The sequence below is a fragment of the Pavona decussata genome, unplaced genomic scaffold (assembly GCF_977016875.1).
Source record: "Pavona decussata unplaced genomic scaffold, jaPavDecu1.1 SCAFFOLD_2, whole genome shotgun sequence".
Lineage (NCBI taxonomy): Eukaryota > Metazoa > Cnidaria > Anthozoa > Scleractinia > Agariciidae > Pavona > Pavona decussata.
This window is the reverse complement of record NW_028145426.1, coordinates 846,460-873,172: the sequence shown is the minus strand read 5'-3', so window position 1 is coordinate 873,172 and position 26,713 is coordinate 846,460. Positions and strand designations below refer to the sequence as shown.

At 39.6% G+C, this 26,713-nt stretch overlaps 5 protein-coding genes across 5 annotated transcripts in view; 2 read left to right on the top strand and 3 right to left on the bottom strand.

Moving 5' to 3' along the window:
- Positions 1-1,934, top strand: part of LOC146489883 (N-alpha-acetyltransferase 35, NatC auxiliary subunit-like) — a 30,574-nt gene extending 28,640 nt beyond the window's left edge. Inside the window, exon 29 of the mRNA XM_085114279.1 lies at positions 561-1,934. Coding sequence (XP_084970405.1) covers positions 561-620 — 60 coding nt within the window. The 3' untranslated portion in view covers positions 621-1,934. The remainder of the gene's footprint in view (positions 1-560) is intronic.
- LOC146489880 (uncharacterized) lies at positions 1,229-15,651 on the bottom strand. The gene is made up of 3 exons (XM_085115976.1): positions 14,566-15,651; positions 6,439-7,368; positions 1,229-3,946 (listed from the first exon to the last, which is right to left on the bottom strand). The coding sequence occupies exons 2-3, from the start codon at positions 6,929-6,931 to the stop codon at positions 3,108-3,110; spliced, it is 1,332 nt and encodes a 443-aa protein (XP_084972102.1). The 5' UTR covers positions 6,932-7,368; positions 14,566-15,651; the 3' UTR covers positions 1,229-3,107.
- On the top strand, positions 8,012-10,588 carry LOC146489882 (uncharacterized). The gene has a single exon (XM_085115224.1). The coding sequence runs from the start codon at positions 8,441-8,443 to the stop codon at positions 9,977-9,979; it is 1,539 nt and encodes a 512-aa protein (XP_084971350.1). The 5' UTR covers positions 8,012-8,440; the 3' UTR covers positions 9,980-10,588.
- On the bottom strand, positions 10,615-14,037 carry LOC146489881 (uncharacterized). The gene is made up of 3 exons (XM_085114360.1): positions 12,467-14,037; positions 11,821-11,919; positions 10,615-11,366 (listed from the first exon to the last, which is right to left on the bottom strand). The coding sequence occupies exons 1-3, from the start codon at positions 14,027-14,029 to the stop codon at positions 10,866-10,868; spliced, it is 2,163 nt and encodes a 720-aa protein (XP_084970486.1). The 5' UTR covers positions 14,030-14,037; the 3' UTR covers positions 10,615-10,865.
- Positions 15,652-18,843: 3,192 nt separating the features above from the next.
- Positions 18,844-20,632, bottom strand: LOC146489879 (uncharacterized). Its single transcript, XM_085119873.1, has 2 exons — positions 20,500-20,632; positions 18,844-20,369 (listed from the first exon to the last, which is right to left on the bottom strand). Exon 2 carries the CDS (start codon positions 20,167-20,169, stop codon positions 19,534-19,536), a length of 636 nt encoding a protein of 211 aa, XP_084975999.1. The 5' UTR covers positions 20,170-20,369; positions 20,500-20,632; the 3' UTR covers positions 18,844-19,533.
- Between the last annotated feature and the right edge of the window lie 6,081 nt (positions 20,633-26,713).

The window sequence follows — 26,713 nt, the reverse complement described above, 5'->3', positions numbered from 1 at the left end:
AGGGTTTTGTAGGTTCAAAAAAGAATTGAAAATAATTAGTTGAAAGCTTCGAGGTACAGTTGATAAGTCGAGATGCGAATGCACAACAGAGTTGGCTTTTCATAATAGTTAAGGTCTAACTTTTTCCGTTCAAAGAAGAGTCTCAATCGAGATCAACATGTCCAAAACTTTGGTGAGGTAAATTATAATTCAATCGCTCTGATTATAATTCAACCGTCACAGTCGAAATGTGACAAACACGTTTCCTACGATCCTGGCCAAATTGAGTAAGGGACACTTGGCTCTTTTTGAAATTTTTTCTGCTTAAATCTTCCTTCAACAGAATCAACATCTTTGCTGTATGTCGCTCATTGATGTAATCCCCCCCCCCCCCTCCGAACCCTGCCGGTTCAGTGTTGAACGTTTATACTTGTAGACATCACACTCGTACATTTGGCCAGGATTGTAGATCCCATCTAGATTATGTAAAGTTTGAATCACAGAACATCCTTCAAGGTTTGAAATTACACTTAGCAAATGGACTAACGAGTCTCTTCATTTGCTTTTTATTCTGTCCACAGAATCCCCCAGAATTTGATTTCCAGTGTCACCGTGCCTTTCCAATTATCAAGCTGAAGTGAAGGTTACTTCAGAGTACTTGATGGAGCCCAAGGACAATTTCTAAGTAGCACAGCTGTTAATTTCGTGGTGCCCCAGTTGGGGGGGGGGGGGGGAGTACTCCCCTATATAAGGTATATAGGTATGTGCCGCCCCAAAGGGTATGGTTTTTGAGCCGTTTTGGTCTCAAAACGAGTATAGATTTTGACCATTATGGTCTTACATCGGGTATGGGAACCACGACAGCGTACAAACGTATTTGTCTTTCAGCTCCAAATGAATAGTAGAGAAAGAGAAGTTGATCCAAACTATATCATTCGAGCTGAATTTTCGGGTGAATTTTGACAATTCTTGACTTCGGCACTGATGCGAAGCTTAATTAAGCTACAAACCAGGTCTGAATACGGATATGGATTTTAGAGGCCAGCTCTGAAAACGGCTGTGGAAAATAGCATGTTTTGGTCTGACATAGGGTCAGGATTTGAAGAACCGGGCGGCACACCCTTACCAAGAATTCCTAAGAGTACACCCCCCCCCCCCCCCTGGGGCGTCGTTCATCGAACTTGCTGTAAGACAAACACCGCTTGTGATCAGCAAACTTTCGTGATCAGTGTTAGAAAGGTATTTGCCGTGAAGAGAGCTGAAGAACGACAAGGACAAGCTCTACACGCCCTGCTAAGGAATGAGTCTGTCTTTGAAACAAAGGACTGAACTATGACAGAGGCCTAGCCATGTCTTAATACGGAAATAAAACACTAAACCACAGGTTTGCCATCCGCTTTTCGTGTGTTGTGCTGTGTCAGTTATATTTCGGGCTATTAATTTAAATTGATGATTAAAGTTAGAAAAAATACCCCTCTAAAAAATATGCATACGATGTTGACTTTGTTGTTGTGTTTGTTTGTTTTGTTGATTTCTATCCTACTCTTCAGAGTGAGTCAAACTTGAAAACCTCAGATTAACAAAACAAACACAGAACGAAAAATTTCAACATCAACATCATGTTCATATTTTTGAGTGTTCAATTTCATTTCAATAAAAAAATACTGATATATCGTATTTGCACAGGCCGACAACACAGTCGCCACACAAACGAAGGATGGTAAGGCTGTGACTCTACTTAAGGTACTAGCCCCACACGACGGCCTTTAGTAGTGACGTGTCAACCTTACTCACTTGATGATTAAGAAAGAGTTCGCTATTTCAGTCTGCTCCCGGCAAACTTTCAGATACTATTTCTCGGATTCAGCTTTCTCCCATTCCAGACAAGGAGTTAGAATGTTTTGCGTGTCAATAAACACATGCAGAAAAAGAAAATAAAATCTATTTAATATTTGCTTGTCTTGTGTGAAAACTTCAGTCGGTCTGTTAGTAAGTTAGTAACTTGACCAGTTTGAAAGTTGGCTGGCCAAATAGTCAGTCGGCCAGCCAGTCAGTCAGTCAATCAGTCAGTCAGTCAGTCAGTTAGTCAGTTAGTCTGACGACGGAAGCTTTAGCGCTTGAAAGTCACCTTTTGTTTCACTTTCTTGCCACCACAGGACCACAGTTTCTTTATAAACTAACTCCTTCAGTCAGTCAGTTGGCCAGTCAGTATATATCAGCCAGTCAGTCTGTCCCTCCATCAGTGTATTGTTCAATCAGTCAGTCAGTTGTCATTCAGTCGAGCGGTAAGTCATCATTCAGTCAGTCCGTCCCTCTGTCAATCAATCGGTCAGCCAGTCAGTCAGACGGCCAGTCAATCAACCTCAACTCGTTGCTTTGTCGAAGACTAAAAAAATAAACTAAAGTCGTTTCTCGACGAGCATTAGAAGAGCTAGGGTGCTTTTTGAATTGACTAAGCGGAAAATCCTTTATCCATTTCCAAACACTTCTTTTATTCCCACCATATCAAAAATAATATACTTTTATTCATATTACCCCGCAGGAAAAGATACCCTCCCTGTTTGGTTTAATCCTGTACAAATTAATTCTCTGCAAATTTAGTTGGAACATCTGTAATGAAATTGACTGGAGTCCTGCTATGATACAACAATGCTATGATGTAATAATGGACTACTACTGCGGGAACTCTACACCGGTAAGGGGTTCCTTTTTCATCCTGGATGTATATAAAGGAGTAGGGATTTCACGAGGTGAAGAACAGAAAAGGACAGGGAAAACTGCCATTTAGTTATTTGAAAGGGTCTTTCAAAATATTTCGAACAGACCAATCGAAACGAGATGCACTGTTTCTACTGTAGATATGTGAAAAAAGTAACATTTCTATGGAAGGTACATAAAAGGGCTACATTTTCCGTTAAAACTGGCAAAAAAGAGTACAAAATTTTGAGCCTGGGGACGAACCTCCCCGAATAAAACTAAGTTGAGACCCCGCCCCCGGGAGGGCAGGTTGACTTGCTTAGTATTTGCTTGCCTTGCATGCAATGACTTAAGCTGGACTCGTGACCTTCTTGTTACCCTAAAAGACTAGCTTATATAGTGCATCTGTCGTGGTCACCAGTTATATTCCTTTATCTCTGGTGGCATAACGAAGTCACATTAGAGACAGCGTTTGGATTTGTTCTTGTAAAACAATACTCCTCTAGATCGGTAATTGTCAGACAGTGCTGCCTAAATGCAGGCTCGACGACGAGTCCAAGTAGACCGGCGATAAATATTCCCATACCGGTAGCAACTGCTACAAAGCCCAGAACAAACTCCCTCAAGGGAAACTCGTACGATTCCGTGAATACTTGTAGAACGTTGGCGTACATGATCCCGATTATGAGTCCAGCTATGAACGAAGTGAAAAGCAGTGTGGTTATGTCCGGAAGGAAACGGTACCACGCCGCGAATAGGCAGAAAATGAGAATACCGACCTCTATGATGGTCAAAACCCATAGCTTTCTCACCATCAGTTTGGGAATGAGTTCTTCTTTGATCAAGGACACCACGGCAAGGTATGATCTACCAATAAATTCTCCCAACAGGAATAAGGTGATGTAGTACTGATAGTGATCCCGAGGGGGGAAAGGTGAGTTGGGGAATGCGTATGTCGTGATGACAGCTTGCATGACTAAGAACTCGGACAGCCACGAAAAGACCACGCAGACAATCCACGGAAGAATTTCCTTGATGGCTTGCAGCTTTGTCTCTTTTGTCAGTTGGGGAGGGGAGGGAACGTCAGTGTCGCTGTCTTGAGCAAGTTTCTCGTATTGCACGTCTTTGAATGTTTCCTCTTCTGTGTTTTTTAAAGTTGAGTCGCTGTGCTTTCTCTCCATTAGAAAATAAAAAACCAAGTACAGCACTACCAGACCAACTACTGTTAATGTGGTAGTCTCTGACGTCACACAAAACCATGTAGTCATCGCTAAGAAAGTACAAAAATAGGGAAGCCGGTTAGTCTGCAATATTAAATAGCGTCTTTTTGGCGAGCAAACATGTGTTTTAGATATTGGCGTCCAGACTTTGACCGTTTTTTGATTCTCCGGCTGAACTTTCTCGTTTTCAATTTTCTAATCTAAAAAATATACCACACTCCAGTGCTCGTCCAGAAATGCCCTGCGCTGCAGGCTACAAAGAGTAGTGGATATCATGATCCACAATTGGTTTTGCAGTACTTTCAAATGTTATAACGTAAATCATATTATATAGACAGGAGTGTTTTACCTGAAAATACGCCACTCGTAAAATTCATACGTAACTACATCCGGGACCCAAGTGACGTATTTTCCATGTCCTCACTAGTGAAGATATTGATGACAACATTTCCCGCTTTCTTACGGTTATTTGTTCAAACAGCCAGTAAAGAAGTGGCGAGCGATAGTCGATAGGTTTGTCTATATAATAAAAAGAAAATTACACGGTGGCTTGAAGATATGAATTTTATTTTCTGGTGTTAAAAACAATATTTTACTCACTCGCTGCGCTCGTTTTTAAAATGTTGTCTTTACCACTCGAAAATAAAATTCATATCTTCTTGCCACAGTGTAATATCCTCTTTATATATGCATGAGCGTTTTACTGGAAAATAAACCACTCGCAAAGTTCATACGAAACTACACCCGGGACCCGAGTAGCGTATTTTCCATACCATCAATGACGTCATTTCCCACTTTTTTACGGCTATTATAAAGAAAAATATACGGTGGCTTGAAGTTATGAATTTTATTTCCTCGTATAAAAAACAATATTTCGCTTGCTGTGCTCGTTCGTAAAATATTGTTTTTACCGACTAGAAATAAAATTCATATCTTCTTTGTATTTTGCAGTTCCCTTCCCTTTGTTGACAATTTCCCAAAAATTGCCATATTTAAGAAGAGGTGTTGGAATAATACTCACTATTTTACCGAACATTTCCGATGACTGTCGAAGATTCACAAAGATTTTCTGGCGATTTTTCATCTTCTTTTTAAAAATTCGGTTCGAAGTTAATTCAACGAGGAGGAATAAAAACAAAAACGACAACAAATAAAACAAGTGTTGTCATGGCAATTGAAACTTTTACACAGAATTCCATTATGCGGAAGTCAAAAGGCAAATATGAGAGTCAATATGCGAGTTTCACTGTTTGCATTCATTAACACGGAAAATCACTTTTGGCGATCAGAAAACTATAATCTATCAGAACAAGGCAGGATATCAACAGAAGCAATCCTCAACATTCAACCCCGCGGATTCCAATCGGTGCCATTAACATTGCCGAGAGAAAAGTCCACCAAAATGTCCATGAAAAAATTTGTTGCCAAAAACTCGACAGAGGTATTCCATGAATCCTAATTGAAATAAAAGAGCTGTTTTTGAAACAAAATAATACAAGAATGGACAAGACGAAGAAAGACATACAGTTCACATTGATCTTGACAAATTTGAAAAAAATTAACATAACTTCCCAAAACCCGTTTCAGTTGAGCAGCGGCGCCGCAGGGAGCTCAGCTCGTTATCGTCCCCTTTTCAAAGGTAGTTTTTTTTTTTCTTACCCATCTTAAAATATTGTGCATCGCTCTCACGTCGCTTAAAAAGAAAAAGAATTTATGACGGTTTTTATTTGTAGTCTCCCTAGCCGATTAAAAATAAAATTCGAGAAAGTTTAACCTCGAGATGACCAGCGTAGTGAATCACCGGCATGAGTAACAGAAGCCAAGGGTTTTTGCTTGGTTACACAAACGAAGAGCTCTAGTGCGAGTTCTGTTGGCCATATTTCGGATAACGCATTTAAAGTTTAGCAGAATATTTCTGACTGAATATCACACGTTTGAATTTTCATATCTGATAACTGTCGCCGACAGAACAACTGAGTTTAAGATACGTTGCATAGTTTAAAGGGACAGTATCACGCTATTTTTAGTAACACATTGAAAATCGGAAAGACGCTATTCGGTTGATAGCAGCCAAGATATAATGACAAAATTCCATTAAAAGGCTATTAGAATGCAAAGAAGCTATCCACAGATATTTTCGCCGGCGGACGACCAAGATAGAGTGGGGTTCAAATTTGAAAACGTCTGGCAGACGTTGTCAAATTTCGCTGTTGTAACGCACTAAAAATCGCGGGTTGTGCTATATTTTGGTTCAACCTTTCGTCTTAGAATCACTATTAATATTTCTTTAAATTAGCGATTGAGAAATTAAGTAACACAGTGTTCGAAGTTTAAAGTTAGTGAATTTTGGCCAAAAATCATGATATCTCCCATCGATCTCCCATGATACTGCCCCTTTAACCGGTGGCCTTAATATTCGTTCGGTGTTTATACATATCTTAATTCCTGAATGAAGTCAACTGAAAGCGCTCTTTGTAAGTTAATTTATCACCGGCAACCGACTGGAACGTCAGCCTTGTTTATTCGTCCTCACAAAGCTTACCTGTATAGTAAAGAGGAGCTGCAATGAACCCTACGCCAGTACCGGCTGAGAAAACACCAACGACGACTGGGTGGTAGAAAGATGTCATAGCTATAGCCGACATTTCGCCCACACCGAACGCCAGTGAGACCAAGCACACGGCCAGAAGCTTAGCCCCAACGCGCTCCACGAAGACCAGACTGAACAAGCCCACTTCATATAGAATAAACACCACGATTAAACGAGGCAGGTATGGGATCTTCTGAACGAAATATGGACATACGAAAGTGATCAGAACGTATGGTCCGATGATACATGATATGACGGCTGATGTGGGAATATCACTGCCTTTCAAAATGTCCTCCGCGGCGGCAATGAGTAGAGAATAGACCGTGTATAGGATGAATCCGAAAGCGAAAAACGCCACAATTGTGATGACCTTTTCGGTGCCGTTTTTAGTGATTTTCTTTTCCTCGTTACTCCCTGAAGGTGTTTTCGTGTTGTCGACCTCCATGATTTAAGTTCGGCAAGGAATGACCTGAAGGGCTTTCAGATGCAAATGAGTTTTAGAGTGGAAATTAACATAGCATGTGAATATATTAGTTTTGTTTGCTTATAAATTTGCGACTGGTGAATTGCATGTACTGATGGTCAATAACTTCATGAATCAACGATCCGTATCGCGGACAGTGAAGGCCCAGAGGGGGGAGGGGTAGGGGGAGAGGAATGGTTTTTGAGTTTACCGTATTTTCTCGATTAAACGCCCCCAGCGTTTATTTAAAACTTGGCCTCAGGGACCCGGCGTTTATTTGAAGCCGGCGTTTAATCGTGGTCCGGCGTTTATAAATGAAGTAAAATTTTCATCATTTTTAGGTTGATTTATTATTTCAGATTCTTTGAGACCCCTTGCGCAGTTTCTCAAGGCGGGACGATTTCTCCCTCGGACCCGACCTGACTAGCCTCCCACGCAGACGTTCTTAGGGGTTCTGCCCCACGAACGTCTGCTGAAACGAACAGCCACTTCCGTTCGTCGGCAAATTGCCTTTGTCTGAACAGACCAATCAGCATTGACTCATTATGACAAGTAAAGCCAAAAACATGCTGCAAAACAACGGTAATCATCATCCGTGGAGATATTTTCGCTTCCGGACGTGCATATAGTTTATACGATTGAAATTTTTCCTTCCATAACACCCTGCATTTTCTTCAGTGATTTCACTGAGAGAAGCGGCAAGAATTCCAATATTTGCCAATTTGTCTACCTGGTCTTTCATAAGATTTACAAGCGGCGAAACCACAACAACAAATAGTGACAAGCAGCTTCAAGAATTGAATTGTAAACAAACGATAGAGCTTGATAAATAAGTGACTTTCCATAACCAGTTGGAAGGTTTACGAACACATCAGTTTTCTTCTGCGCAAATTGCACTACGACTTCTCTTTGATACGCATTCAACTCCCTTATACCAAACGTTTGGCACACATGACCAAAAACCACATTTAAGTCCGCCATCCTGTCTAGGGTAATATTTTTTAATATCAAACACGAGTTTACCCAAAATTGGGAAACGACTCCTGATTATGGTTGGCCAAATGTTGCAAAATTCAACAACTTGCATATTTATATTCAACAACTTTTATTTATGTTCAACAAGATATATTCGTATTCAACGTTTTATATTTATATTCAACAATGCGCATTTTCCTTCAACTTCAACTTAAATTATTTTCGTTCAACAACAATATTTGTTCAACTTCAACTAAAATTATTTTCGTTCAACAACAATATTTGTTCAACTTCAACTGTCATATTTATTTAACACTCAACAAAAATAACTGTTCAACTTCAATACAGACTTTTTTCATTCAACAAAAATCATGACTGTTTTGTGAGTTAAGTTCCCGGACATTGTAAATCTCTTCATTCAACAAAATACCCCGTCCCTCCCCACCCACCAATCCCAAACATGGAACCCATTCCCTTCCCGGCACAAAACCTGATTGATTCCCGCCAAAAATCAAAATGGCTACTAGAACAGTAGACGAGCAATCTTTCATGGATTGCTTTGAGGATGTTTTAAGTATGTTAAACATTTGTGAAGAGGGAGAAAATAGCACTTCCCGATCATTTATTGAGTGGGCTATCAATCGTTTAGACGCAGCAGCAAAATTTGTGGAAAACGTATTACCGGTTGTTAACGAGCACAAAGCAGAGTTGACCGAGGTTGCTAATAATTTGAGAGTACTGTATCATCTTTGGTGTCGAAAATTGACAGAAATGGAGCTAACCAACACTCCAAATTGTACCCACTTAGCAGTTTATCTGCTAAGTCCGCCGGAGCGTACCTTAAACAGAGGACCGGGAAGACCAAAGTACGAGATCGATGAAGAGACTTTGTTACACTTTAGGGCTTTAGGATTCAAGTGGAAAGACATCGCCGGACTTCTTCTAGTTTCGCGATGGACCCTGTGGCGACGGGTACGAGAACTTGGTATTACTGAGGAAACTGGCTTTACAAATATCACAAATACGAATCTTGATGATATTGTGCGTGCTTTCATGAGCGTGCAAGGAGGCCTTGTGGGTTACTCAATGGTTCGTGGCCACTTGAGAAGTATGGGGATCAATGTTCAAAGGGATCGTATTCGGGCCAGCATTTCACGAGTTGATCCGATCAACTGCCGTTTGAGATGGGCAACAGTAATTTCTAGGAGAGCTTATTCAGTGCCTGGTCCTAACAGTTTATGGCATATAGACGGCCATCACAGTTTGATTACATGGGGTTTCGTTATACACGGTTGTATAGATGGCTACTCTCGTTTAATTTGTTTTTTGAAGTGTTCTATAAACAACAGAAAGGAGACTGTTGAAGGCCTTTTTCTGCAGGGTGTCGAAAGGTACTCGTGGCCATCTAGAGTACGGACTGACCATGGAGGTGAAAACGTTTTGGTATGGGAACGCATGATTGCATTTCGAGGCCAAGATCGTGGATCTGCACTTGTTGGAAGCTCTACACGTAATCAGAGAATAGAGCGGTTATGGCGTGATGTGTTTCGATGTTTCGGTAATGTGTTTTACTACACCTTCAAATCCTTGGAGGAATCTGGTTTGCTTGACATCGCCAATCCCCTTCATTTGTTTGTTCTGCATTATGTTTACTTGCCTAGAATTAATGCTGCAATTGCTAGTTTTGTTGAGGCCTGGAACAAGCACCCCATAAGAACTGAAAGAAATTGGAGTCCGGAACAAATCTGGTCTAATGGAATGATAGACAGGGTGAACGGAAGACTTGTTGCAGTGGCTGATGTGAGAAGTGATGTTAATGTCAGTGGCGATGACTATGAGTGGTTTGGTTTTGACCCTAACGCACCACCTCCACCAGATGATGGTCTGTCTACTGTTGAAGTCAATGAAGTGGATTTGAATCTACCAGATGACATTATCTCTAGGCTAACAAATGAAATTGATCCGCTTGAGAATTCAAGTGCTTTTGCCATAGATATTTTCCAGAGGGCCCTTGAGTTCCTGGAAAACTTGCTTTCCAACCACGCTCCTCAATGAAATACTTACTTATAGAGAACTAAACACTGTATTTTTTCCCTAAAATCAGAAACACAAGTATGTAAATTGATGCTTGGGAGGACAGTGTTATGTGGCATCTTCCACAACAGCCCAATTTCGATATTTTAAAGTTCAGCCTAAAACAAGAGATGTCACTGCGAGGCTCTGGGCCATGGGGAAAAACTCACAAACTCTGTAATTTATTCCTCATGTTGAGGTCTATATTGTTTTAGGTTGCTAAATGCTAATTTGCACTTTGTAGTTGTGGTTTGATACATTGTGGAATGGAACATCGTGCATTGTCAGTGATCCTAAAACTAGTGCTATTGTTAATATTTTGCATAGAGGGGAAACTATTGCTTGTGATAGTCCACCTATCACAATTAATTGTTAAAGAACAGGTCACTAATGATTAATATTTATTACAATAATACCATTTTACATGTAATGTTCAATAACAAAATAATGTAAGGAATTTTGTTTGGCAAAACATATCATTTCCAAGAATCAGCAGCTAAAGACAATACATACCAATGAGTTTATACTAGAAATGGCAAGGCTTTTTCAATGTTTTAATGCTGGCATAACACAACTAAATTGATCAGTGAATTGAACATCTACGCTATTGTACCCAGATCATGGGATCTGATATGGGTCAGTACTTTCAATCCATCAAAACAAAGGCATGAAAACTGTTGCAAGTCATCTTTGACTTTAAAGTGGCAAATCCAATTACTACATCTTTCAAATTCCATAGAAGGTTACCAACAACAACTCAGTAATGACCTCTTTTCGGTAAACCTAACAGTACACAAACAGCAACCTATCCATAAGTCTTGCTTACATAAGAGCCTCTAAATGTATAAATTTAGGGCAGTGTTGTTGTTTACACTGAGGTAAAAGACTTTCCAGATGAAGAAAAGGCTGAATCCAGTGAAAGTTCAAACAGACCATAAGAGGGAAAATGATCAGGTAATAACAATGTAAAGGTACATGTTGATGAAGAGATGTAACTTTCACTATGAAAATTTACATTTATTACAAAATTCTGAACTGAAGGCATTGTCTTGCTCCCAGTACAGTACTGCATAAATTGCATCAACCTGGCACTTGACGACTGGTCAACAAATCTGGTCATCATCATCTTGGTGTCCTGTGCTTGCTTGCTTAATTCATCTGGATATTTGAGACAATCTTTAACTGTGGTGGGTGTCAGCTCAACAGGTTTAAAGGTGAACACATTTTCAAAAAGATGTGGGTGCTTTGACATCTCATCAAGGACACCAAGGGTTGTCAATCCTTTTCTCAACTGATCCAATGCCATTTTTCGCTTTGAAATGAACTTATACATCACTATTGACTGAATTATTTTCCCTTTTGTAGACATCTGAAATAGAATGTTGTACAAACTCAAACAATTTGAGCAAACAATGATATATAAGCAGATACTTTACTGGCTTTGAACAAATCAACTTAATACAATTGATAGTAAGTATAATTTGGAATGTGGGAAATAATAGATATCAACTTCTAACTTCTCCACCCACCAAAGGGTGGGAAGGAAGGGTAGAAACTACAACAATACACAGTACAGGATATATTGAATGAAATAAAAACTGAATAAACTAGAGAATGAAAGTTGCATGCCTGTCACAATAAATCAACATTTGTAGGCAAGTTCAACGTTTAAGTGAGCAAAAAAAAAAAAAAAAAAAAAACAGTAATTGCAGGGGTCTCATTAGAAGGCTGGTCCTGGCTGTCAGCACGGGGGGTACACAATGTCAGCGGTAGAATGCAGGGCAGAACAATATAAATAAGAATATAGTCAAAGCAAATGGTACCTGCAGAACACTTGTCTCTCCACAATGAGCCAACAGATTAATTACTTCATCACTCTTGGCTAGCTCTGCCAGTTCATCATCATCACTGGCATCCATCAGCTTTGTATGAATAAGCAAAAATAGAAATAAATGTTGCAGATATGACTAGAAACCTATATGTACTGGCTGGAGAAGTCTTATTATCTATGAATTGTAGGTGTGGGCAAAAGATAGGCCCTTTTATAAGGCATGGTACACTTTTGATAATCGCTAAAATAAGAGAGCTTAATAGTATGTATTGGAGGGACAGCTGCCCCTCCAATCCATGCTACACTCTCTTATTTTGGTGTATTTTAAAAGTGAACCATGCCTTTGAAATTAAACCAATAATAATCAAATACAGTGAATTTACTACCGGTAATAATTTGGATGCTCTTTCAGATGACGATGTCCATTTTTCAATTCATTCGATTTTAAAAATTTGTACCCAGTCCCCTGCTCGTTTAGAACATGGCTAATTAAGGAGTCTTATCCAATATTAACTTTACCACAAACTATTAGACAATGGATGGTTGTAATGTGGTGTTTGTGAGATGCAGTGTACACTTACTGGATTTACTGTTAAAAGTTAACCTAAAAATAAACTCATAATGTACTGGGCATTTACCTGCATGACTATGTTCCTAGAAAATGGATCTGGAATATCCCAAACATCGCAGTATGCAAATGCACACATAACATCCCCAGTCACAAGGTAATAGAAACATGGCAGAGCCAGACATGGAAAACCTGGGCCTCCTTGCACAAGAGAATGGGCAATCATTTTTCCAACCATTTCAAACATTCCACTCATAACAGCCTGTGGTTGGTAACTTGGCACCTTGTGGGCATTTTCACCTTCAAACAGCACCATTAACTTGCCCTCTACTAAACCTTCAAATAAGTCAGAATAAAACTGCCTCATTACTCCCCCACTGTCTATGGCAGGTTGGCCTTGATAGGTAATTCTCAAAGGGCAGGAAGCATCAAACTGAATTGACTTGTAGTAGACCACTGCATCTTGAACAAGATCACCTTCATCAACTTCTAGTTTCTTTCTTTTTCCTGTCAACTTTTTCCCCAGGATTTCGATGATCTGGACTATTGACTCACACACTGCTGTATTAGAGTCTCCCTGAAGGGAATCCCCCTCAAGAAGAGCATCTGCTGCTGAATCAAGACCACCAAATTCTTGGAGTGCATTGTCAAGTTGTTCATCACTTGCAGATGGCAGCAGCTCTCGCAGTGTTTCCTTATCACTCTGACTGCTTGGACCAGCAATGGAGGCCACCACTAAATCAGCAGAGGTAGATGCCCCATATCCAGATGCACTTACACCCATGCTAGTGAGGCTTGTTTCCGACTGTCCATATTCTGCAATGGATCCATTTCCTGTCGAACTTTCAAATTTCTTGGGCATGGTCAGTGAAAAAGGTGACCTCATCAAGTCATCATCGTCGTCATCTTTAGTTCCTGTGGGTGATGGTTCTTCACATGCGTCGATGACTTCTCTCAAGACATTCAAACGAATGTAAAGCTTTCCCTGACCACATAATTCTTTTACGTGTTTGTAATTCCATTCAAGAGATTTGTTAACGACTGGGGTAGTTACTTTGTTACGCTCACGCTTAACAAAGTCAAAATGTTCTGGTCTTACAAATGGGAAACGCTGCTTCAGTGCCTCGGTTATACTCTCTCTGATTTCACTTTCCGACTGGCCTGTCCCCAGCTCAAAGTACCCTTTCAGTAGGACCATATCGTCAGTAACTGTGTAGTCGGGAACAAAGCCATTTTCATCCAGATCTTCAGGCTTGTCAAGGAGATGAACGGCTTTGGGGTGGAACTCCTGCTTTGTTTGTTTCTTCTGTTTACCCTTTAGGCGCCATGGATGATTCGTTGTAGCTGCAGGCCTCTTTTTTCCTGTTTGAAAATACTGCGACTGCCCAGTCTGAAAAGAAGACGAAGAAGAAGGACCCGGCTGACCCGGAGTGCCAGTGGCGGGAAAGTCCGGCGCGATGGAATTTGTCATCTCTCGGCTCGCAGATCGAGCTGAACTCGCTATAAGGTCGCGAGTTCTCATCAGTAACGAGGTACTATTTCCCGATCGTTGAAGAGCAATTTCGTTTCGAACGCATTCTCTGACCATCTGTGTCAGTTCTTCCTTAGCATCAAGTTCCGACGTCGACGCCATCTTTATTCAAGGCATGAAGTGATCGGGGGACTGGGTAGTCAAGTTAGCGTATTTAAGCGGGGACGGGGTGGGGAATTTTTGTTAAATAAAGATATTTTGAATGTGCGGGAACTTTCAACAACTTACTTGTATGACAAATATAGAGGGAAGTAGAAACTAGAAGTCTGTATTGAAGTTGAACAGTTATTTTTGTTGAGTGTTAAATAAATATGACAGTTGAAGTTGAACAAATATTGTTGTTGAATGAAAATAATTTTAGTTGAAGTTGAACAAATATTGTTGTTGAACGAAAATAATTTAAGTTGAAGTTGAAGGAAAATGCGCATTGTTGAATATAAATATAAAACGTTGAATACGAATATATCTTGTTGAACATAAATAAAAGTTGTTGAATATAAATATGCAAGTTGTTGAATTTTGCAACATTTGGCCAACCATACCTGATTGGTCCGCAATTGACGAACGGAAGTGGCTGTTCGTTTCAGCGGACGTTACGCGTGACGAACCCCTAAGAACGTCTGCGTAGGAGGCTAGACCTGACAGACCTGAGAGTGCCTCAGTCATAACAACAGGAACGTGAACATTGCTATATATTTTCAAGTTTGTTTTGTTGTACAGCATACATCGCAGTTAATGTTAAGCCAGACATGTTTGTTAAGCATGTATTACAGTCGAACCAGGTCAAGCGTACCCCCGTAGATTCTATTAATGAATCTATTATTTGAAAATTGAACCCGTTAGTCGTTTCAAGTATTCAAATCAAAATTCGATTTCTGATTGGATTATACGAACAATGCATGAAACCAGAAAACCAGAAAGCCCGCCGGAAAACCCCGCTCAACATATTCAGAGCGGAAATTCTTGATTTATATAATAGTGGATTTTCCAAAAAGCAGATTTCTCGTGATTTGCAGCAGTCAACGCGTACTGTCAGAAAGAAAATTCGCCATTTTCAATCGGGCACCGTGTTAGTTGGTCCTGTCGGGTAAGTTTAAACTCACTAATATAATGATCACTAAATGGACATTTTACGTTTATACACTGGCGTTTATTCCGTTAGTTATTAAAAAAATGAAAAAGAATTGGGAGCGTTTTATCATAATAAGCTGTTCCCTTTTTGAGGTATATGCAAATCAATTTAGCGAAAAGTATGCGAACTTACAGTAAAAGATGTTCATTTCAGTTGACCTTCGACAATGGCAATGACCTTCGGCACATGTGTTGCGCTATTCTTCGCGATATAATGAACAGTCTGGTGAAATGTATACCATACTTTTTCATGCTACAAGGTGGGTAATGCTATACATGAAAGATAAATTGGAATTTTTCAGCCCGACTCATTTGCAAGCGCTTGACTTTGGGTTTTTGCCATGACCAAATTTGCATAATGAATTATATGAACGTGTCAACAACATGCAGGAACAGTTTGAACGAACAAGCTGTTTCAAATGTACTGTAGTTTAAATTTTACAGGTTATTCTTTTTACTGTTAGCGCGGATCAATGTTCAAATTAAAAGCCAATAAGAATCGAATTTTAATTTGAACATTGATCCGCGCTAACAATGAATGAATGAATGCATTCTTTGAAACGAAACGTTCAATTTTCAAATAATCGATCCATTAATAGAGTCTAGGGGGGTACGCTTGACCTGGTTCGACTGTAAAGTAACAAAAGCAGTATACCGTACAGTACGTGTCATAGCAGTGCTTTTCTAGTGAATATCTGTACTTGTTGGCTCGACGCAAATAAACGCCGGTACCTCGAACAAACGCCCCCGGCGTTTATTTAAAAATTAGCAGTTTTGACCCGGCGTAATCGGGGTGCGGCGTTTAATCGAGAAAATATGGTATTCTGGTCTGAAGTAGCGTATAGATTTAAGTTCAAAACTGTAAATCTGGCCAGACTACAGCGATAAGGCGTTGAGGGATGCCTGAACATGTACAGACCTGGACTAGTTAATTAAATACCTGAGATAATAAATTATAGACAGCAAAACCGATCCTTACGGCAGTAAAATGGAGACGAAAACAAACAAATTGGATATATAAACAGAAAAATATATGTATAAAGATTGCGCGGTATTTCGGTTTGGAAAGGAAACCTTCTTCGGGGGCCACAAGAATCAAATGAGTAAAGACTTTTCGGGACCGTTATATATAAAAGTTTGAAAACATGTAATGAAGCTGACAGGTAAATAGCGAGAGAGATTAAATGTCATCAATGAGCAGCATATATGCTCATGTTGAGATCTTCTCCGGCTAAGAGTGCCGATATGGCCTGAAGGGTTTTTGCAGTTTTGGTAAGTTTATAAAGTATAGGCTTTGGTCGCTTCCTGAAGTGACGTTATCAGTCACCAAGCCCCAAGCGCTCGGCCAAACTTGAAGGGCGCGGCTCAAGCGGGAACTTTGAACCAAATTTTCACAGGGGAAAAAAAGTTGTGACACTATTACCTACGCTTCATAAACTCACCAAAACTGCAAGAACCCTACAGGCCATATAGACACCAAACATTTAGCGTAAAGCAAAATGCGCCGTGGTTAGACTAGTTGTATAACTTGTATACAAGCACGTTTTCCTTGACAAGTCAGACAGTTGATAATTTTTATACTCTACTCTATTAAGAACTGGAACATTAGATAATACAATTCTAGAGTTTTGTTTGGCTTAGCGGCCATCGGATAACAGCCATTATACCATGCCCGAGAAATCATAGCCTGTGAAAAGGCTCCCAAATGGGGCATAGGGAGGAGAGAAAAATTGAGCTCGGTCTGGGGGAGAGCTCTCTCCGCTCGCTGATTTTTCTCTTCCCGTATGCCCCACTTTGGGAGCCTGAAATCGTAGCCTCCCACGCTCTCTTTCCAGGGATCATGAAACAAATTTAACAGGAAAAACATGTCTGAGTAGAATATAGAATAAAACATCAGATGGCCATGGTTAAGAATCTGAACTGGCAGGAGTTAAAGTGATTCCATCGAATTGCATTGCGCATCCTTGCTGCGCATAATTTTTCGCGTCATTTAGCGCGCGCACGGGCGCGCACACGCACGACATTACGGCATTTCCTTGAGGTTAAGCTCGGTAGGAAAATAAATGGTCCTTTTCTTCTAAACGAGCGCGGTGACCCCCATTTTTTAATGCATCAATTTAAATGTCATATGGTTGACCACTATATATCGCGATTTAAAGAAAAGTTTAATATTCTACTTGAGATATTTTTATTTGAATGCTTTAAAAAGCACGTATTTAGGTAGTGCTGCTTACGTGCACACGTAGCAAAATCTTTAATTTCTTTCATAATCTTAATTCCAGTTCAATCAAAATAGTTTGTTGTGTAAGATTTAAGTAAATTTTGTTGAACTGCTTCGATATTTTAATGCAAGAAATTAATTTTTCTAGAAATGATAGTTCCCTTTTCTGATTACTAGCGTTCCTAATATAAACCTCGTGGGTCATCTATTTACTATAATAGCCATCCAGGTTGCACAAAAACGAGCACGGTGACCCCCATTTTTTATTGCATTTTTGTAATGCTCATATCATAGTCATGAACTGGACCAAGTCTTAGACAATTTTAAATACTCCTTCTTTTTCAGCGGAATCACCTTAAGACTAACCGGCTATTTACAAGGTGCATGAGGAGTTTGAAAAAATTCGAGTTGCTGAGTGATAGAGGTCACCAGAAGGGGAACAGAATGAAGCGTGGGAACGAACTTAGGTTGAGGGCTGGGAGGAGGGGGTGGGAGGGGGTTAAGGCGGCGTTTATGATGTTGATAGCCCAAAATAGGGAGTCAAGAGAATGGTAATGGTAATGGTAATGGTAATTGTAACCATCTTAGTTTGTAAAGGTGAGCGCAACCTGGGGAGACTGCCTAAACTACCGAGGGGAGCCCTAGTCAGGATACGTTCAGTAGGGGAGGAGGAGCGCGAAAAACATTTCTGCTACCTCCCCACTTTCGCTCCCCTCGGTAGTTTAGACACTCTCCCCAGGTTGCGCTCGCCTTTACAAACCAAGATGGCGGGAGTTTGACCGAAGCGTACGGGTCTCGAAAATCCCACGGAAAAATTAGGGGACTTTGGACAGTCTACAAGACGGGTATATAGAAGAACACAGACTTCATAGGTACCAAGAGGCGGGTATCGGTATGTATTGTATAAGTGAGTGAGTAAGTAAGTAAGTAATCTTTATTTATCCATGATAGATTCAGTTAGTTTTAATTACAATACTATATAACAATATTACTAAAGCGCCATACCTCTGATTGTTGAAGAGAATCATTTAACATTAAATGTACGTGCGGATTCTAGGGCTTAAGGTTTACATATTTCTCGCGCACACGAAGAATGCGCATGCTAATTAGAGCACCAATAATTCCATCAGCTCGCATGGTTTACGATTTACACTTTGCATAAGACAACTTTTTTCAGCCAAGTATAAACTAATACAATCTTATTTAATTAGATTCTTTCTCGGAATTTGTTCAGCGATTCCACTCACCGTGCATTTTGAGATAGACTTTTCCACAGAACAGCACCACTATAGCGAAAACTATTGCGAAGATAGTTTCTGGGTCAGAAAAGCTAGTTTCTTTGCGGAACCGAAAAAAAAAAAAAAAGCTGTATCAGTTCGTCTTAGGAACCCCACCTTACGACCACCTCGTTATTACAACCACTTTTTTGTGCCGCGAACGAATTGAAATTCCTGTCTTTCCTTAGTTTAACAACCAACTCCGGCCACCCCATTATGATAACAACATTTTCACGGCCCCTAGGTGGTCGTGATAACGGGGTTCCACTGTATTTTACAAAGAGGCGTCAAGGCATTTTGTCTTTATTTCACGCCATGTAATGGAGATTACCTCTTTCTCAAATGCTGCCTTAAAATTTGCCATGTTTATTTATCTATCGAGCACGGTGCGCTTTTGACACTGCTTCAATCTCGTACCCAGAGTCCTCTGGCTTTTTGGTCAGCGGGTGGTCGCCAGTAGAGACTCTGGGGAACTAGAATTTTATTTAATTTTTTTAATTGGCTGTCCCGTAACGGCTCGTGACGGCTTCCATTGTTTTACCGCAGAAAACCTGCGGGTAATAAAATTCCAGTACCCCAGAGTCGTTCCTGGGTAGGTACTTCATATGAGACTCTGGGGTACTGGAATTTTATTACCCGCAGGTTTTCTGCGGTAAGACAATGGAAGCCGTCACGCTGACCAAAAAGCCTGAGGGCTCTGGGTACGAGATTGACACTGCTTATGATTATGCTTGTGTTGAGCTACCTACAGGAAGCATGCCGCTGACATGTGAGCCTAACTCGTCACAAGTCCCCCAGAGTGGCTCAGTGGTTAGACCATCCGATCATTGCACCTAGCGCGAGCAAGGGTTCGATTCCCCCTTGGGATCCCCACCGGGGACTCAGATATGTCTCTCCCACGCCCGTTGCATGATCAATATTCCAGTTTTCGAATCAAGTAATTTGTTCCTGGTTTTAAGATAAGCAACAGTGAAGGCTTAGAGGCGCACTTCTTCCCTCTTTGTAGATGACTCCGCATCTGGTTGCGTTTGTCCAAGAATATTTCGTCTGCTTCCACTGCTAGCTGTATATTTTGTCCCTTTAAAGACAAACAGCATCTTTTCTCTGAGATCCCTGCATCGCCAACAGTAGAGGAACGGGTTTAACGAGGAATTTAGGAATGTCACTGTCTCCGCTAGAGGGTACAACAAATGATCAAACAATCCATCATTTTCAATCAACATGTCGGCGAAGGACGTGATCATCAGCAAGGAATAACAGAGTACAAGAACACCCGTGATGTAGGCCACTGTTCGAGCCATATGTGTTTCTCTGGTGCTAAGAGTTGTGCCATGCATGTTTGAACTACAGCTGTCAGCTTTGTGCGTGTCCCGCGCCTGAAGCTCTATGTTCACCTTATTTTGCTCGTGTATTTGTCGTTCATGTCGCCTGATAATCTTAAAAATTTTATAATACAAAACCACGTTTAATACCAGGCTCAACCCGATGATAACTGAAGCTATGGGCGAAAAGAACTCGTCATTTTTCACCTTTAAAGCTCTGCAAATGACGTTGAATAGGAGCCATGCTCCCCAAACGATGCCGACAGCGGTAGCCACTCGCGATTTTGTCATGTAGTTAATGTATTTGAAAGGATAAACTATTGCGAAAAACCTCTCGCAGGCGATCAGGCTCAGTGTTATCAAAGACAGTCCCACACAATAGATTTCCGTGAATAGATACGTTACTAGTGCGCCGCAATTAAACACAAGGCTAAGTTTGCCAGCGATGAAAATGACAAATGCGGGTTGAACTACCAGGCCGACCAAGACATCTGTAAGCGCGAGAGAGAAAATTAACATGTTAGAGATAGTACGAAGCGACGGGAACTTAATGACTATTATTAAAACAAGGCTGTTCCCTAGTGTAGCTAGAACTGATGAAACACCATTGAGGATACAAACGGCGAGTAAAAATCCGTATACGGTGGGAGACATCTTGAAGCTCGCTAGTTCCACTGACAAAGTTGATTCCAAACAGAGTTGTGGTGGCTCTGTGCTGTTCATCTTTTGATCCTTGGTGATCTCCTTGTAGCGGATTCACTGCATGTTAATCCGGCGATCTGTAGCGTCCAAATGAAATTTCACTGAAATGAAATACATCAGAAAGATGTCATACGCCTTCTCTGACGTAAGCAAGCGTGTCATTGGTAGTTCCCAAGTTGAAGAAATCATTTCTCAACGGAAAACTTGACAGACGTTAAATTGCTTAAGGGTATTAATTCGTCACACAGACTGAGTTAAAAGTGTTTGGTAGTTTTTTCTTAAATATGGTTTACAAATTGTAAGCTCAATCTGGCGCGAAATTAATGTTTGCTTACAGAATTTTAATAACTTTTTGCCTTCTGTTCAATTATATGACGATTCGAAATATTTTTATTTGTCATTAAAATTATTGCGGAAAATCATTTCAAACTTTAACGATCGTTTCCTGCTGAGGTACAACTAGTTGATCGTGCAGCACCTGTAAACGAACAAATTCTGTAAATTTAAATGTTTGATCATTTCAGTTCTCGCCTTTAGAAAAATATCCGTTTTCTGTTGGCTTTCGCTTTTGAGTTAATTTCAAAAAGCAAATAGTCTTTCAGAGTTCTGGATTTGTATTAGAGACAAAATCGTATTGAATGTCATGCTAGCGTGCATTATAAAAGACAAGATCATTGTTTTGCTTGATAGAGAACTGAGACTGAGAACATCGACGTAACTGCCTTTGTATTTCACCTCATGCCACTTGAATATCAAGAAAAACAAATACACTCTTTTTTATAAGAACGCACTCAGGCTGAGACTAAATAAAATGTAAGAACATACTAAGAACATTTCCCAGGCTGAGAGTCAGTGAAGAACATTTTTATTCCGACCAAATGTTTTTAAAATGAACATAATAAATACGGACAAAATAATACATGTAAAAATTCAGTCTTTATTCTCCAGTTAACCCAAATAATAGGTGTCTTGGTCACGTCCGCGTATATTTATTGAAATACTGTAACAGGTAACTTAGAACATCTTAAGAACTTTTCAGCCTCATATTGTAAAAAACTAAGAACTTTCAGCCTCACCCCCGAAATTATACGTTCTTACAAAAAAAAAAAGTGTATTTCTTTGAAGCCATATCTTGGGCGTGCATTTCACTCAGCAGATCACACTGTGAAAACTTTGTAATCGTTGCCTGCTATCGGCGTTCAATTATTCAAAACGTTATTTGTTCAAGCAGTTGTGTCAGGCTTGCTGTCTCATGTCTATTCAACAACACCTTTAATTAGTCTTGGTGCACATCTTTAATTAGTTTTGGTGAACGTACTAAGAAATCACACGGACAGTGCTATACAGTATGGCGGCATACCCGGCTTTGTTGGTTGGTTCGGCCCTTTGGGGGTATCAAGGCTCTTACTATTTGTTCTTTAAATTAAATAAGAGGGTTTTGAAGGAATACTGCGGGAGACAGACGAAACCGATTAATTCTCATACAATCTTGCGAAGCGTCTTCCGGAGAATCGAGAAGAACTTTTTTCAGTGAAAGTCAAGAATAACCGGAGGCTGACTTCGAAAATAAAACATTCATTGGGAATGGAAATTTTGCAGGTGCTTTCAATCGTAATTTAACTAACCGTCATGATAGACAAAGGTTGGGCGTACCTGTATAGGCGTCAAAATGTGTTTTCAAGCACCAGGTTTTGCATCACCGGAAGTTCATTCCAAGGAATATCTGTTTTCAGTCGCAATCAAGAAACATCCTTTCCTTATCAAGTCCAAATGTTGTACAGTATTGTTTTTCGAAAGCTTGAGTCGAAAAATATATTCATTTCTTAAGCCGTGACGCATGCATATCGAAAACATAGTTACCAGCTGTTACTACGCAATATGGCTGATTTGAATGCTAAAATTATCACGCATTTTTTTCAAGTTATAATTACATATTTGCTTGTGTTAAGCTTCATTTGAAATTTCTCCTGAGGGCTCGAGATAAATAGCCAAAAGAAACAAACCAGAAACGAAAGACAAAATTAAGACTGAAAATGTTCAAAATGTGGTTCCATATCGCGTGTTGAGGGATGATTTGTATTTCCCAAAGTAAATAACCTGAAATCACGAATCACTTGCCAAAATGTTTTGCACACGATTCATTTACATTAGAATCAAGGCAAAGTAAACAAATGCAGCTTTTTTCCCAACCAAAAGTGCAACTTCATAAAAAATCTTCAAGGTGGATGATTATTATCTTTTGAATCGAAAACGCCATTTTCTTTGATCTTGAGTGGAGAGGGAAACACAAATTTGAAGTGTGTCTAAAACGCTTAAGTCACGCCAATGCACTTGTTATTATGAGCTCATTTTTAGTTAGCCAAAACATTCTTTTAGTACAGACAGAGGACCAAAACAAAAAAAAAAATCACGTTCGCAAAACCTTAGGACGCCGAAAACAATGTGGAAACGCTTGTGCGAGTGGAAAATTGTCAACGCGCTTTCGACAAGAAACTCCGTTGTCAAAAATTTTCCTTATTAAAATTTTCCACCTCCTGAAAACCCTGGGAACTATGTAGGGTGGTGGCATTGCGCATCTTAAAATCCCCATTATGTTGACGTTGTGTAGGCTTCAGTGTAACTTCTTTCAAGAACGACAGGCTCTTCGCTAGATTTTGTCATGTGATTTTGGAAAGCGTTATCTCATCTTAGTATCATGGCTTCCACTGGAACCCGGAACTTGTGACGATCTGCAAATGTCAACGTTGATATAAGCTCTGAAATTCATAAGCTTTAAAGCGAACCGTTCGGACCCCTAGATCTTTCTGCCAACATTTTAGGAGACATTTTTGCAATGGACAACGTCGTTTACAAACCGGGAAAAGTGTTTATTTTTTTCGAATGAAAATGTACAGGAAAAGGGACTTGAGCAAACCTCAAAATGTTCTATGTGACACTATCACAGCAAGAGTCCAATTATTTCGAATTAAGGGCTGACCACGCAAAAAAGCTCCAACAACTCTCACCCGGGAAAGAAGAGCCAACCATCGAAAAAAATATTTTTCCTCATACTTTGCCTTTTAAGCTGGGCACAGTCCTTACACATAAAAGGCCAGTAATATAACAAAAAAAACCACCGTATACAACTCAGTGCCAACAAACGACCCTATATAAATACATGTTCTAAAAAAGCCCTTATTTGCAGCTTCCAACATTCCTTATAAAGGACGATTGTAAGAGTTCTTGTGAAAGATCTTATAAATGGCGATTTTAAGATTCCTTATAATGAAGATTTTAAGATTTCTTATAAACGGCAATTATCAGACGCCTTGTAAACGGCGATTTTAAGACTCCTTATAAACACCGTTTATAAGGAGTCTTAAAATCGTCGTTTATAAGGCGTCTTATTGTCGCCGCGGTTTATAAGGTCTTTCACAAGGACTCTTATAATCGAGGTTTATAAGGAATGTTGGAAGTTGCAAATTTTATAAGGGCTTTTTAGACCATGTAGGGTCGTTTGTTGGCACTGAGTTGTACATACGGTGTTTTTTTTTTCACTGTTGTTGTTTTGTTATATTATCTGTGCCCAGCTAATGATAATGTTCAATTAGAGCATGGCGACAACCGAAAATTACATAATACATGTAATTGACGAGCTCACTGCTCGAAAACTAGGAAACACCACAAAAAATCATTATCAGATTCCTTGGTTAAGTCGTCCTTCAAAAGGTGTGAAACAGGTTTATTTTGATATGTTCCTACCAAAAAACAGTTTGCGGGATTTTTATTTTAAAGCGATTTTGCCCTCTCAAGAGTACGGTTTAGTCTTAGGGGTGCATGTTGCAACTCGGATTTATTCCATTCTGTAGAACGGCTACCAGCAAGAGCATCTAGAATCGTTTTCAATTTACCTAAGGACATGGCGTCATGCGTCCGGCGCGCTAAGATAAACTATGATCAGCTAGTGGCCTACTTTCTTTTTGTACTTTAAGTTGGATTTTTTAAGCTCTTTTATAACGCACATAACGAAAACCTACCTGAGTTATCTACAGGCTTTTCAGTACTCTGAAAATTGTAACGCTTATTCCTTACGGGGAAAAGATTATTTATTGGTACCTCAGTAGATTCGATACTAGATACACGAAGGACGCGCTTGCATATAGAAGTTCTATCTTATGGAACACGGTTTGTTTCAATGAACACGAAGTTCACATTTGAAGCAGAAAAAGTCGAGCCATTGGTTAAGAACTAAAGATTATTTTAAAGATTTTAAATTCGACGCATATGTTTTTTAGCATGTAAATAATTTTACATATACCAGCTTTACTATCAGATAATTTACTTTCGTGATTAGATTCCTTATGACATCAGTAGCAATCTATTTTTTATGTGACTTATTATTATATTATACTATAACTTAATTTGTACTCGACCCCACAAGCTTTTAACTTATAAAATTTATCTAGTGAAAATAAAGTCTCTCTCTCTATCTATTTGCAGGTTTACGAAAATTAATCATGTTGACCTTCGTTAGATCGCTTTCTGAAAACAGACTGATGTATTTCACTACACCTATGAACTTTAATAAAGAGATGTTAGGTCGAAGCATAGAAATACAAAAATACCTTGCGCTTTTCGTCTTCTTTGACGACAATTCGACGACTTCGCACTTTTGGTACTTCTGCGAATGTGACACCTACAGCATGCAAATGAAGGTATTGGTCAAATTCAGATTTAAATAATCCCGTTCTTGATTGGTAGATTTCACCATTCTACATAAAATAGACCGAAAAGGCACGTCACACAAAAATTAAACTAGTAAACGGCTTCGATGTCAAACATTGGTGAATAATTCGGTCGTGATCGGCTTCATACTTTGCCGGAAATTTTATTATGCAAATTAGCTTCAGTCTGCTAAAATCATTGAGTTTTTTTATTACTTTACTCTCTGATTGTTGCTGTTTTGTTGACGGGGTGCAATCCTGATTGCTAATCATACCTTGAAGGCGTTTTTAGGAAATCAAATATTTGGTCGAATTTAATTTAGCGAGTTAGTGGTCCACTGACGGAGAATCTATTGTCCAAGTTTGGTCTAGAAAGAGAATAATGTCTCAAAATTCCTTCCTAAGGTACTGCACTTTTCATGCCTTCCTTGCGTACAGGTAATACAAAATTCTCGACCTTATAAATAGGTTCGGTAGACTTGAAGTTCTTTGTTCCTTTCAAGCGGCCGGTTGCTGTGTTTTGATTCATTATTTCGTGAAAAACAATGAAATGTTACAAAAAAAAATCGTATCTGATCATTTGGGCAAACCAGAAACGTCTTGGCAACTCTGTTGTTTGGTTAGTTCTGACGTCATAGTGGTTACCATGACCACAGGTCAGCTCCACTACACAAAATTTATTTCGACGTATTTCCAAAAACTGAAGTCGTTTAGTTATGACCCAAGATGATTTACTAGGCAAACATTAAGGAAAAATGTTTTTCGACCTTAAATACAGAGGAACGTTCTTTGAGAAAGTAAACAATAAGCAAGAGACCGCACAACGAAAATGCTGCAAGTATACGCAGGATCTGTAAAAGATCTAATCAGTCATTTGAGAAAGTGCCACTTTCAAAAACTCTCCAATTATTATGGAAAGTTTAATAATTTTTTTTAAATGGCCCTAGACTCGATCATCTGCTATTGAAGGAGTAAAGACCGCGAGATCTGCTATTGCAATAACTACTCCGTTGCCAGGTGTCTTTAGTTAGATGAACGCGGACTGTTATAGAGAAAAAGTTTCCCTTTTTTTCTTTCCCACCATCCTTTGTGCGCTAATTTGCACATTGAGAGAGTAGATTGGGCACAAGGCAACCGCAGGAAACCAGGCATCGTGATGTAATGACAACGTTCGTTTCCAAAGTCTGTAGATTTTAATTTATTATATTTTTATTTGGTATATTTGTATTTGAAAAAGAACGATTTGTTCAATCTTTATAAACTTTGGGCAGCGATATCGTTTCGGCCGCTTTACGAAAGGGGGGGGGGGGGGGTGGTTGGGGGCAGAAAATGAAATGTTAACTGATGATCGTTTTAGGTGCCATTCCTCCACATCACTTGCTGGATTTTTACTGTGGTTTCTCTTGCCTCTATCAGAAGATAATAAACTA

What these genes read in the sequence shown, in the direction of transcription:
- LOC146489880 (XM_085115976.1), bottom strand. Translation starts at nt 6,931, where the DNA reads ATGGAGGTCGACAACACGAAAACACCTTCAGGGAGTAACGAGGAAAAG. An exon ending in AGCTCCTCTTTACTATACAG is followed by an intron (nt 3,947 to 6,438) that starts GTAAGCTTTGTG and finishes GTACTTTCTTAG; the next exon opens with CGATGACTACATGGTTTTGT.
- LOC146489882 (XM_085115224.1), top strand. Translation starts at nt 8,441, where the DNA reads ATGGCTACTAGAACAGTAGACGAGCAATCTTTCATGGATTGCTTTGAG.
- LOC146489881 (XM_085114360.1), bottom strand. Translation starts at nt 14,029, where the DNA reads ATGGCGTCGACGTCGGAACTTGATGCTAAGGAAGAACTGACACAGATG. An exon ending in CTAGGAACATAGTCATGCAG is followed by an intron (nt 11,920 to 12,466) that starts GTAAATGCCCAG and finishes ATTCATACAAAG; the next exon opens with CTGATGGATGCCAGTGATGA. An exon ending in GAGAGACAAGTGTTCTGCAG is followed by an intron (nt 11,367 to 11,820) that starts GTACCATTTGCT and finishes ATTCTATTTCAG; the next exon opens with ATGTCTACAAAAGGGAAAAT.
- LOC146489879 (XM_085119873.1), bottom strand. Translation starts at nt 20,169, where the DNA reads ATGACAAAATCGCGAGTGGCTACCGCTGTCGGCATCGTTTGGGGAGCA.